General features: G+C 33.8%; 1 protein-coding gene across 5 annotated transcripts; it reads left to right on the top strand.

The window, feature by feature from the left end:
* The first annotated feature begins 1,706 nt into the window (after positions 1-1,706).
* On the top strand, positions 1,707-6,650 carry LOC18445958 (S-adenosyl-L-methionine-dependent methyltransferases superfamily protein). 5 transcript variants are annotated; one of them, XR_016048419.1, is made up of 7 exons: positions 1,707-2,069; positions 2,186-2,282; positions 2,770-2,908; positions 5,319-5,401; positions 5,561-5,675; positions 5,892-5,996; positions 6,335-6,650. XR_016048419.1 is itself a non-coding variant. In XM_088856832.1 (7 exons), the coding sequence occupies exons 3-7, from the start codon at positions 2,896-2,898 to the stop codon at positions 6,405-6,407; spliced, it is 420 nt and encodes a 139-aa protein (XP_088712958.1). In that variant the 5' UTR covers positions 1,707-2,069; positions 2,206-2,282; positions 2,770-2,895; the 3' UTR covers positions 6,408-6,650. The 5 variants fall into 5 exon arrangements, 3 of the variants coding, with proteins under 3 accessions (XP_088712958.1, XP_011627720.1, XP_020530303.1); XR_016048420.1 differs by having other exon boundaries at positions 6,324-6,650; XM_088856832.1 differs by having other exon boundaries at positions 2,206-2,282; positions 5,541-5,675; positions 6,324-6,650.
* The last annotated feature ends 6,064 nt before the right edge of the window (positions 6,651-12,714 follow it).

The following is a 12,714-nucleotide window of genomic DNA, read 5'->3' as shown; positions in this document are numbered from 1 at the left end:
ATCTAGAAGCTCTGAATTTAGAAAATGTGACAAAGTCAAAACATCTTAGAAATCAGCTCATGTTGCTTCTCATTTCAATGACAGAATCATCCTTTGCCTGCAAAATACTGTATACCGTGGGCATGTGTCCTACAGTTTTTGGCATACGTTGACACACAAAGGATACAGCCAGGTCCAACCATATGAAACGTGGATACTTCATGTTAAATTTTTCAATTAACATCTCAATATAAAGGTCCTTGGATGCTACCTAAAACCCACCTCTCCGTTCATTAAATTATGTATTGAGATGTTAAATTATGTATTGAGATGTAGTTTCTGAAAAGCTACTTATAGGTTGACATATTTGACACTCATGTTAGATGCTGACACAAATGTCCATGTCTTTTTAATATAAAGGTTTCCGGGTTTGTGTTTATGGACACATTATATGCATTTACATCTACTGTGTCCAAATAAAATCTTATTTCTAAGGTGATGATAACCAAAATTGGTATGACTGTTCAACTAAAACAGTAAAATTGTTGCCCTAGCTAATCTAGTACAAGTTTAGTTTTAGTAACACTGAAGATCAAATCATTTTTACTACTGTGGCAATGTTCAAAAATTCGGACACTAACACTTGCCAGTGCCCCGAGGCTGAGTCCCCTTGTTTCCTTCTCAAAAAGCCTAAGTAGGACTGAGAAACATTTATAGTGAAAAATTATGAAAACGGGAGACTCCTGGTTTAGGGTTCTTTTCATTCCAAAAACACCAGGTACCAAATTCACTCCAACTTGTGTTGAATCCCCAGTCAGACCTAAATCTTTTTAAAGTCTGCTTTGTAGTAAATAGCAAGCCTGGAAACAAAAAGGGAACTAACAAAGCCTATTTCCTCATGCAGACTGATGGTGTGGCCAATGATGGTGGGTGTTGAGAGAATCTCTTGGTTCTAGCATCTTGCTAGATGATATCTAGTTATCATCTCCATTTCTCCATGTAAATTTGTTTCTTTATTTTTCGGGAATGGGTTTGGGGCATAGTGGCTAGGGGAGACTAGTCCAAAAGATAGGAAACATGAAAACTACAGTGCGCAGATATTGGGTCTTGGCCAATTCAGATCGGTACACTGGAGGGCCAACCCAAAACCTCATTCTGGGTTTTAAAATATGTGATCAAAACTCAAAATGAAAGAAAAAACAAGTTGAGAAAAAGAAAAGAGGGCCAACCCAAAACCTCATTATGGGTTTTAAAATATGTGATCAAAACTCAATATGAAAGAAAAAACAAGTTGAGAAGAAGAAAAGAAAAAAAATGTGAAGCTCAAGGGCATTAGAAGTGTCTTGTTAAGGAAATTTAACAAAATGCACTCCTGAGATGAATTATTGATCAATTTACCTCGTCATCATCATCATCAGACTTTTCTCAATAATTTGGGGTTGGCTACACGGATCATGATCCGTCCGTAGATTCATAGAAATTTTGGCAAAGTTTTAGGTTGGCTCCGTACCCAAGGACGGGTTAAGAGAAAGTTTGAGGTCATCACCTTTTTTTAGACCAATTGATCAATTTACATATTTTTTTAATTAATTTCAAACTTCCCATTAAACTACACATAATTAAGTTGGAATACTTGAAAAAGAATAAAATATTAAATAGTTATAAATTAATTGCATTTTGATAAATTTCCCCTTATTAATGTTGTGCTGTTGTGGTGTCATCGCCAGCAAAGAAAAATGCACACAAACCATCATCTTATCATAGGATCATCACCGCCTACCAGTAACTCAACGGCAGAGATGTTATATTAGTCCATAAAGGCATAAACTGTAGTCCACAACATGTTAGATGTGACGGTGATTACTTCTTGTGACCATACTATTATTCAAGCCATGTGGATCATCTTATGTTACAAAAAAACATGCCCCGAAAATCCCACCACAACATTCAGACTTCAAAAAAATAGGGTTTCAGGCTTCACAATCAATGGAGGGAAATAGTTCAGATTCAGCTCCACAGACGAAGAGTGATAAGCAGGACCCTTCTTCTATTCCATCTGCCGTTCTAGATTACCTCCAACCTAACTACTGGTTTGATTTTCATTCGTGACTGGAAGTTCTATGGAGATTTTCCCTCCATTTAGTTATTTTTTATTTTTTGCTCATGCTATTTGCTTCGATTTTTTTTTTTTAAATTTTCTAATTAGGGATCAGCGGTTTTCATCAGAGGATAACTATGAATGGTTAAAGGACTACTCCCATTTCGAGCATCTGCTTCGAGAACATGTAAAAGCTACTCACTCTGTAAGTTCTCTCCAAAATTTATTTATTTCTCTTGTTCTTTCCTGTTCATTTATTCTATTTCAGGTACAGAGTGGTTGGAGATGAAAATTTTTATTTTTACAATTTTACTCAACTTTATGATAAATGAATGTTTGCAGCGGAAATTAATCATTTTTTTCTTTTTGTACAAAATTAATCCTTTATGGCTATCTTTGTCCGCTGCCAATATTTTTGATTCTGTGATTTGTTAATATCTTTTTAATTGGGTTTGTCCATTAATCATTATTTTTATTTGGTGCTTCTTAGCATCTATTCAAATCCCTAACTTTCTGTTTTTCGTAGATTGTCTATTACTCATATTCCATGTTTTCCAGAACTTAATGATTTCTTGATCTCAATACAAATTGGGTGGATTACTAAGTATTGAGTTCTCTGTTCTGTTCCCTTGTATGTATTCTATCAGCCATTTATGAGTGCACACCCTGTGATAACTATGGAAAAAATGCAGGTACTGGAGATTGGTTGTGGTAGCTCCCACTTGTGTGAAGGCTTGTACAGAGATGGGATCACTGACATAACATGCACGGATCTTTCAAAGGTTGCTGTGGAAAAGCTGCAGAAATGGGTGGAATCCATGGGATATCATGGTATGTGTTACACGCTCAGTCATGTAGTCATCCGTAGCAAATGATTAGTTATTTTTGAAATGACATATTCCTATAAGACAGTTTTATTATGCTGTTGTAGGCTTTTAGCTATATTAATATTTGTAAAAGCTAGAGGAAAATGTGTAGATAAATTGCATGTCTTTGAGCATGCGTATTCGATTTTATCACCTCTATCATTTTCCTGTATTTATGTGCTTCTGTATGGTTAGGATAATCTGCTTTAGAAAATGAGCATTCTTGTTGAGTGTTTCAAGTGTGTGGGGTTTTGGAGAAATAACTTTTCTTGCTGAATAAATAGGTAAATTGGGGCTTCAATTTATGTGAAGTGAAACTTTTCAAATAATAGAAAAGAATACCCCGCTAAACCATGCGAATGCCCCATTCAAAGCCAAAAACTTTCAGTGGGGAACTTTGTGTCCTCTCATGGCATTGTTTACCTGACTGCTATGGTCCCCCATTCTTTCAAAATTACATAGTGTCCTTAATGCTTTACCCACTAGAGGATGCATGCTCTCAAAACATCCACTGCAGACCCCTCAATGCTATCGCCCCTTAGAGGAAGGATGCATTCTCTAGAAACTTATTATTTAGATATGTTTCTGTCGCCAACGACAGGATCCTCATTAGTTGGTGGCTGGTTGCTTATTATCTTCACCCTCAATTACTAAGTTAGGGACTCTAACATTTTCTGGGCTTGTCTGGAAAAGTGTTTTGGGGAGTTTGCTGTCCTCAAGGTGATTATCTCCTCTTTCATGAGCTAGTTTCTTCTTCAACATCTTCTTATTAAGTTAGTTATTGTTATATACGATTTTCTACCTTTTTTCGTATTGTAATGTATTTAAAATTGCTATGTTCTTTTATTCAAATGAATGAAATCACACCACCCATCAAAAGATAAAAATGGATTGTATCTGCAAAAGATGAACTTAAAACCCCAAGTTCAGCGTCTTTGATCCTCCTGTAGAAAAACCCTGAAACCATATTCTTCTTGTTACATTGTATTTGCCTTAATTGGCTTCTCCTCCCTATGCCTTGTATGCAAAACACTTGCGTGATTGTTATTCCATCTGAGATCTACTGAAAACAAGCATCAATGTAAGGATTTCCCCTTGGGAGAAGTGGAAATGCATCATGGGATAAAGTAGGAAACTAAGATAATTTTTCCGGGTCATGCTTATAAGAAAGGTTGGGTTCTGAAAATACTAACAAAGTGAGTATGAACTAGGAACTATTCTAAGAGGTATACAACTCAGTAAACAAAAAGGAGAGAGAGAGAGAGAGAGAGAGAGAGAAAGAGAGAATGAATCCAATACGGTTGTCTATTGGAGGCTAGCAGGAATCCAATGCCCAAGCGGACGCACTACCTAAAAATGGAGCTCTCTCAAGCATGATCTGATTTTTGGGAACCCTTATGTTACCTCTAGGGGACCATTGTATTTTTGTTTTTACATGTGCATATGTACTGGGTTTTCCCCATTTTTTTGTATAGAACCACCACTTTGTGGATTGCCTATTTTTTGGGCTAGAACCCCCATCTAGTGGGTGGTCTTCCCCCCCCTCTTTTTCATTGTATTCTCCTCTTCTTTGATATAGCACAGTTAACAGCTTTGAAAAAAAAAAAATTGTAGGAGTATATGGGCTTATAGAGTGGAGTTCTTGGGTGGATAGGACAGATGTTTTGGAAGTCATGGGGCTGTCAGTAATGAAGCATGGAAATGAGCTTAATGAATTTCAAAAGCACGTGCTTATGAACTGAAGTTGGACATATTTGGTGTATTGGTTGGTAAACCTGAGTAGGATATTTCAGAAATATTTGAACATTGCTTAGTTTCTCTAATGCAGGAAATAAATCCAGCATCCAATATAAAGCTTGTTATCCTTGATAAATTGGTACATTTGCTTGAAAGATCTGCATTCTTGTATCACCTGAGAATGTGAATGGGAGGTCTCAGAGAATCAGGTTGCTCCTCTTGTCATGTGAAATATGGGGCCTATGCCAATGTTTATTAAATGTCTTTATCTTTTACTTTCCTTTACTAAAAGGTAAATGTCAATATCTTTGAAAGGTTGAGACCAACAAAAATATTTAGAGTTTTTCTTAATGTTGAGGACATCTTTTGGTGGGTTGGAATCTTGAATTAGGGGGTTGAGATATTTGGGTCTCTGATGTAAAAGTAAACTTGTAATTCTCCATAAAAATGTGTAATATTGTGGTTATTGCCAGTCTCTTTATTTGTTTCTGATCGTGAACTGAGGGTGGGATTTTTGATATGTTAAAGTATAACAGGTAAATTCTATATAAAAAGTATGTGAGAGGAGTTTTGTGATTTTTGTAGCTGTTGCTAGTTTCTTTCCATTCTTTGTTAAGGCAAGTGCTTCATTGGTGCAGGTATCAAAGTGGTTGAAGCTGACATGCTAGACCTTCCATTTGGAGATGGATGTTATGATTTCGTCATCGAGAAGGGAACCATGGTGTGTTATACGATATTGTAGTTGCTGACCTTTGCTTATTTTCTGTGCCATGATGTTACTCTTTATTATAGATACTTATAGCTTGTCTTAATGCATTACCTTTCTTGAGTTAAGCATGTAAATTATTTTATATATGAAGGATTTACTATTCGTGGACAGTGGTGATCCATGGGATCCACACCCTGCAACTGTAAGCAAAGTGATGGCCACGCTTAGAGGTGTTCACAGAGTTCTGAAAACAGATGGAATATTTGTTTCTATATCTTTTGGACAGGTATGCTTCCTACCCTTCTCCCTCCCTACGTAAATTGGTTACCATAGAATTTATAGAGAGAGAGAGAGAGAGAGATTTACTTAATGACGTGGGCAATGTAGTGAGAGGCAGTGTAGAGTGTACATGAGTATGCATCTAGGGATTTTTATTGCTGTTTATTTGCTTCAACTATTTTTTGTAACTATGAATTTATCATTTTTAATGAATCAATAACAGCCACACTTCAGGCGGCCGTTCTTTGAAGCAGAAGAGTTCCTTTGGTCCCTTGATTGGAAAACATTCGGTGACGGATTTCATTATTTTTTTTATGTGTTGAAAAAGGTTGGTATGTATAATCTTTCAATTTAATTGCCCCTACAGTGTTTGCCGTCTTGGCTTAGTAACTAGGGTATACGAGCTGCAATGCCAACTATAGCAATTGATAGGTTTAGTAACATGTATGACCTTTTAGAATGTTGGGTGTACTCTCTAATTGAACAACGTTTACACCATTTTATCTTAAACGCAAAGTATGCCTTATGTTTACCATGGATCATCATCATCACCATCATCTAGTTGTCGTCGTCATCACCATCATTACCATACACGGATTTTGTTTTTTGGTTTCAAATGTTCTTCAAGTAAATTAAACTGTTTTTGGTTTTTGAGGTGTGCTTCAGGGGAAGAGAACATCAAAGAGCAATGGGATCAAGATCGTTGCACCTTCAATTTGTTTATTACAGGAGGAACTAGAGGGTGAGGATTATATATTTCGAACCAATTTTGATGAAAACAAGTGATGAATAGTCTTCATTTTTGTAATATTTCCATGGACGGCTGGATTTTGGTATCTGAACAACTCATTCACAGATCAGCCTTAAAATAAAGGATCGAGATGTCACGATCCTTGTACTTTTTGGTGAATAGATGCCTTGATCCTTGTAAGCTAATTTTTATCGACTCGTGGAAATCATATGCTTTACATTACTGAACAAATGATCTTCACTCTTTGGATTTTCTCGCCTTTTAAACTCAATGCTGAAGTTTAGGGTGCTTCTCATATTATTACTTGGTATTTTTCTAGGGAAAAGTACAGAGAGACCGTTAACTTTTAATCCAAAGTGTTCACAATGACCCTTGTTCTTTAGATTTCAAATCTGGGGAAGCGAGTGTGTTATTGACTAGACTTAAAGTTTCAAAAAAATATTAAACTTTGTGATACATTAAAAGCTATCCAAGTTGATGGCTCTTAACAATTGTGACCTCTTCAAAACAAAATGTCTTATAGTATACAATCCCTTTCTTTTCTTTAGAAGCTTGTTAAATAACATCGAGGGGAGTATATGATACACAAATGGTATGTGGTGCGTGGTACGTGGTATGGGCATTCACTGATCATTAATGGTGGTTGTGGGCGTTCATCATGGTGATATGAATTAGCAATCAGGTTAGTCGACCCAAACTGGGTTTGGTCTTGTTCCAAGTGTTGGACTTGGCAAATCAGGCTTGGGTCTGGGTTTGGGTGCAGCATGGACCCTGTTGGGTTGGGTTTGGGTTTGTGTTGGGGTCAAACCAACCCAGCCCAACTAGGTGTCTAAAATATGTTAAATATGAAATATATATTATAAAATATATAACTACATCCAACTTGACCCGACAAGTCGGGTCTAGGTCCACATGACTTGGACCTGCCTGGTCTATGTTAGACCTAGTTTGATCGGGTCTGACCTGGAATTGCCACTCCAAATGTTGATAGTCCATTTCCCTAAATAGACGGTGGATATGGTGGATGATTTTTTTTTTTTTGGCAATTTAGTGGGGATGATGAGTTTTTACCCCTTTTTCAAATCATTAGCGGTTTTTTTAATGCATCAGGTGAGAAGCCTATACCTTAGTAGAGGCACATGTGGTATTAGTATTACCACCTCAACCCCATTCTCAAAGGCCATGTTGAAGGAGATCAATGACCCAAATAAACATTAACATTTGTATTTTTGAGGGCTGTTAACTCTAGACAAATTCATTAGGACTATTTGTTTGAACATTTGTTTGATCCAAATGTTCAAATATATACTCTCTTCATTCTAATGAACAATCACAAAAAAAAAAAAAAAAATGAAAACACAACCTAAAAAGTGTTTTTTTAGCCCAATTAACATAGGCCGTCTATTTTGGTGATGTGTAGATCTAGGCTTTAGAATAATCTTTTTTCTTATCAAAATTTTTAGATAGTTTTATTATCATTAGATTAATAACGGTGAAAAAGAAAATTTTGAATTTGAATTTATAAATGCCAAGATCTTGAATTTATCAAATGAACGGTCTAGATTCATTATTTGGGAGACACATTTTGACCATATATACAATTCACAACCTTCAAATTATAAAGGTTAAAAATAAGGAAAAATTTCATATAAAACCCTAATTTCTCATATTGTTTTATGCCAGACCATCTTTCTGTTTTTCTTTCAAGCTGCATAAGGAATCCCTAAGGATTCACTCTACCCCTCATCTCTTATCACCCACTTTTATTGACTTTTTTACCATAAAAATTAGTCCCAACAAATCATTTTATACCATTTCATCTCAAAAACTTTTTTAGCCATCTTTTTCCCTTCTACCCATAAAAAAAAAGTTTTTAGGTTGAAATGGTATAAAAAGATTTGTTGGAGCTAATTTTTATGATCAAAAGTCGCTTGAAAGAAAAATAGAAAAATGATCTACCATGAAATAATACGAGAAATTAGGATTATATACAAAAGTTTCCCTAAAAATAACATAAAAATGAATAAATATAAACTGTTTATATAAAATTTATAGCTTTCAAATGATACAGTGATAAGTAACATGAATGAAAAATTTATAACATGCATAATTTTTTTAAGAGTAACGATCCTATGAAACCCTCCACACCCATGTGTGTAGGACCCCAAAGGATCACCATTAAATTTGGCACATAGCTCTAGAAAAGTTATTACATAGGTGTGAAACTTGACTTTTTTGGAGATTTGTGCCAAATTTAATAGTGATCCTTTGGAGTCCTACACACATGGGTGAGGGAGGGTCTCATAGGATCATTATATTGTTTCATTTAAAATTTGTGAAATATTCTATCAAAATGAGACTATAATTTTTAATACCAAATTATAAATTTTAGTTTATTTTGGCTTTTAAATAAAAATTTGAATTTCAAAAGTATAATATATTTAACACCTTTCTTAATTTAATTGCATAAAATTTGTAATTACATTTTATATTCTCGATTTTAATTATTATACAAAATTAATAATGAATCAATATGATAATAACAATAGAATGCGAAATCAAATAGTATATACTTGTATATTATTAAAGATAAGGAGAATATTGTCTTTTACAATATTCTCAAAATAATAATAGTTACTTTGGAATAATGAAAATTAATTTTTATAGTTCATTTATTGTTGTATACCACTCCCCCAAACACGTGGAAGATGGAAGATATGAATATATACTGTCAAAAGTGCAACCATATATACTTGATTCGTGAAGAAAAAAATTTATTAACAGTATTTTATATATACTAAATATGGGGATCTACCTTTAAAATTATATTTTAAAAAAAAAAAAATTAAAATTTGAGTTCTTGATAAAAGTTTGTGATGAGAGATCATATACCCTTGGTTAGCTTCTATGCTATGTTGTTATCATTAGTTCGCTCACTACATTATATGCAATGTGTATACCATGAATTTGAATCACGCAAATGGTGTCATGCTAATTCTTTCCATCCCAACTTAACTTAGTTCTCTTTATTTTTCATCCGAACCAAACTCTAAACGTAAGATGAATTTTTTGATTGCCACCTAGTCACGAACCTGCTCATATTTTATATACTGAAGATAAATTATTATTGGTGTTCACTTTTTAAAAACAATTGTTTTAATTTATAGAAAAGTATTTTTTGTCAAGGCCCCATGTCGCAATATTTGCAACGTTCAAATTGGACGGTACATATTATTCACCCCCCTCACAAATTTTGTAGTCTTTTATAATTTATGGGAGAGTCCCTTTCACTCCGTGTCAAACGCACCCTAGGTTGTGTATTTACTACAAATGCCTTTTTGCTAGAACAAAAATGAGCTTGTTGGTGCGATAGAAAAGATAGAGGATCTATGATCTCATTGAGAGTAGGGGTGGCAACGGGTTTACTAAAATCCCTTGTACCTCCACAAATTTAATTTTTTGGATCCATTAGTCATCTAATTGTGTTTTTTTTTGTTTTTTTACTAATTTAATCTTTTTATTTTACAAAATTCTCCCTTCACTTTCTCTTCCATTGCCTAAAACTAATCTTACCTCCTTGGATCCCACTCTATAAATTTAGGCATGAAAGGAAACTGAATTTTTTTTTAATATTATGACCTATTTTACGATTACATCAATATCTTTTGAACTTGAAACATGATTAATCAAGATATTTGTTACCATCGTTAATGAATTATTATTATTTATTTATTTATTAAAAAAAATATCAAAATACCTATAAGAGATGAAATATTTAATAATTAATATATTATTTTTATTAGTATTGTTATTATTATAATTATTAATTAATTATAATAACTATTATTATTATCATCAATAAAATTTGTAAATCTAGTAGCAAAAAAAAAATATAGATGACTAATGTATAGGTTTGGCATTTTGTAAAAGAAAGAAATCAAATTTGTGAAAAGAACAAATAGAAACATAATTAGAGGGGGCTAATGATTTCAAAGTTTTAAACTTGAGGGGGTGCAAGGGATTTTGGTTAATCCAAAGGGCTAATATGAACAAAGAAACACATAATTAGAGGCTATTTTTCCTAAAAATTAAATCATATAAAATAATAAAGCAAAAACCAATTTATATATAATAACTACGGTCCGGGTCCCCATAGATTGGGTATCGCTATAACCGTACCCAAACCCGGGACTGTTCGAGTATCATTTATTGAACCTGGACCGTACCCAAGGATTCAAAACTTGGACCCATACCCGGACTCTTGTCGAGTATACCCGTTGGGTTTAGGTCTGGTTTGGGTCCATTATCAGCCCTAATTTGAGAGTATAGCCTTTAGTAAAACAAAATAGTCAATCAAGATTGTTGTAGCCGATTTCAATTAGTTGGAAAAAAACTTTGATAATGATGATGATCTACTAAAACTATCTCTAAAAGCATTAAAAAAGCTTCAAAAACATATCAGTCAAATTTTAAGATGACTAGTCGGTACGGATACCTTCTAGAAAGCTTATTCAATCACAATCGACTCCCAATCTATGGATACAACGATTTTTAAATCACTAGACGGTAAGGCAGTGGTTTAAAATTAAGATTCTCAAATGGGAATTACATCCACTGGAAGTCCCGTTATTTATTCCATCCAACGTTCTACGCCTTGCAGCGGAGGTACATAATCAAAGGCGCAGCCCATCCCGTGAATCTCATCAATCCAGAAGTCACGTTATGCATTCCATTCAGTGTTTCACAAAATTGAATCGGAACGGTTAATGGAATATGGGCTTGGAAGTGGTTTAACCGGTAAACCGGTCGATTCAACGGTTCCAATTGTGCATGTCCTGCGAAGTCAAAAATTGAAAAAATTAAGAAGATAAAAAAAAACTATTAAAATATGAAAACCATATAAAGAAGGGAAAATTTTATATAGAGCCTAGACTCTAAATAATCAAATTAGAGCCTATATCAAAACTTTCACTAGAAGAGGTTGTTTTGATGTCCAAATACCATAAAATTGATCATCTCGACATCAAGATGTATGGACATGAGAAAAAAATGGATTTCTAAGTTTTGGAAATAATGCATCTTGTAACGTATTTTTGGACCGTCAATTTTCGAGATTTTTAAATTTATATAGATTTGCTCGATCTAACACTATTTTTGAAGCTTTAAATTTTATAACTAACGATGAAAATATAATTTAAGGCTATTACAAAACTTTTGAATATTGAAACCATTTCTCTAGATACTATTTGAAGGTGGGCTCTGATTGGATTGTTTAGAGCCCTGACTCTATACATACGTACCCTATAAAAAATGATTAAAATAAAACACATTCAAATGAAGTTGAAAATTAACGAAAAAATGGATTTTAACGAATCAATTTTTGAATTAAAGTGAGTATTAAAAACTAAAACTATTTTTATTATGGAAAAAGTTTATATAAGGTTGCAACCTTAAAATATTAGAACTACGGATGCACCTCAAAATCCATCGGAAAATGTTATTTTAATGTTGAAAAACACAGTGATTGATCATCTCGGCATCAAAATGTATGACTATGAAAAATAAAAAGATTTTGAGTCTCAAATAGTGCATCTTACGACATATTATCTACACCGTCCATTTTCAAGATTTTCATATGTTTGTAGATCTACTTAATTTTAACCAATTTTGAAATTTAAAATTTTATAATTAGATATAAAAATAGATTTTGAGATAATGCTAATAACATTTCACATCAAAATTATATCTTATGATAAAATTTGAAGGTGCACCTAGTTGGGTCGGGTTGCAACCTTATAGAAACCACACCCTTTTTATTATTTACCATAATGTAAAAAAAAAAAAAATACATTACAAATCAAATTCTTTATTTTTTAAAAATTGATATATATTTTTTTGAATTTTTTTTTTAAATACCGATCGATCATCAAGATCGCTTAAAACCAAAACCAAACAGTGTCCGATTCGGGGGCAGTCAGCAGCAGTTGGATGGGCCGGTTGTTCCAATAGTGATTCCATCTAACGTTCCACACTCTGCAACGGAGGTAGATAATGAAAGGCGAATCTCATCCATTGTTTAGAGAGAGAAAATACTGATGAGAGAGAGAGAGAGAGATGAATCTTTGATTGTGACAAGACAATGGAAAGAAAACCAGCCAAGGAAATAACGAGTGAGAAAACGTCGTATTGCTCCTCTTTCGCAAGCCAACGACTAGTCATCTGATAAGAACTGCAGTTGAGAACAATCTAGAGAGAGAGAGAGAGGTGTAGATGTTTAACAATTAACTTAGGAGAG

Source organism: Amborella trichopoda, chromosome 13 (assembly GCF_054954075.1).
Source record: "Amborella trichopoda isolate Santa Cruz 75 chromosome 13, AtrichopodaSantaCruz75HAP2 v2.0, whole genome shotgun sequence".
NCBI classification, from domain to species: domain Eukaryota; kingdom Viridiplantae; phylum Streptophyta; class Magnoliopsida; order Amborellales; family Amborellaceae; genus Amborella; species Amborella trichopoda.
The sequence above is the reverse complement of the archived record's forward strand: the minus strand, read 5'-3'. Positions and strand labels throughout refer to the sequence as shown.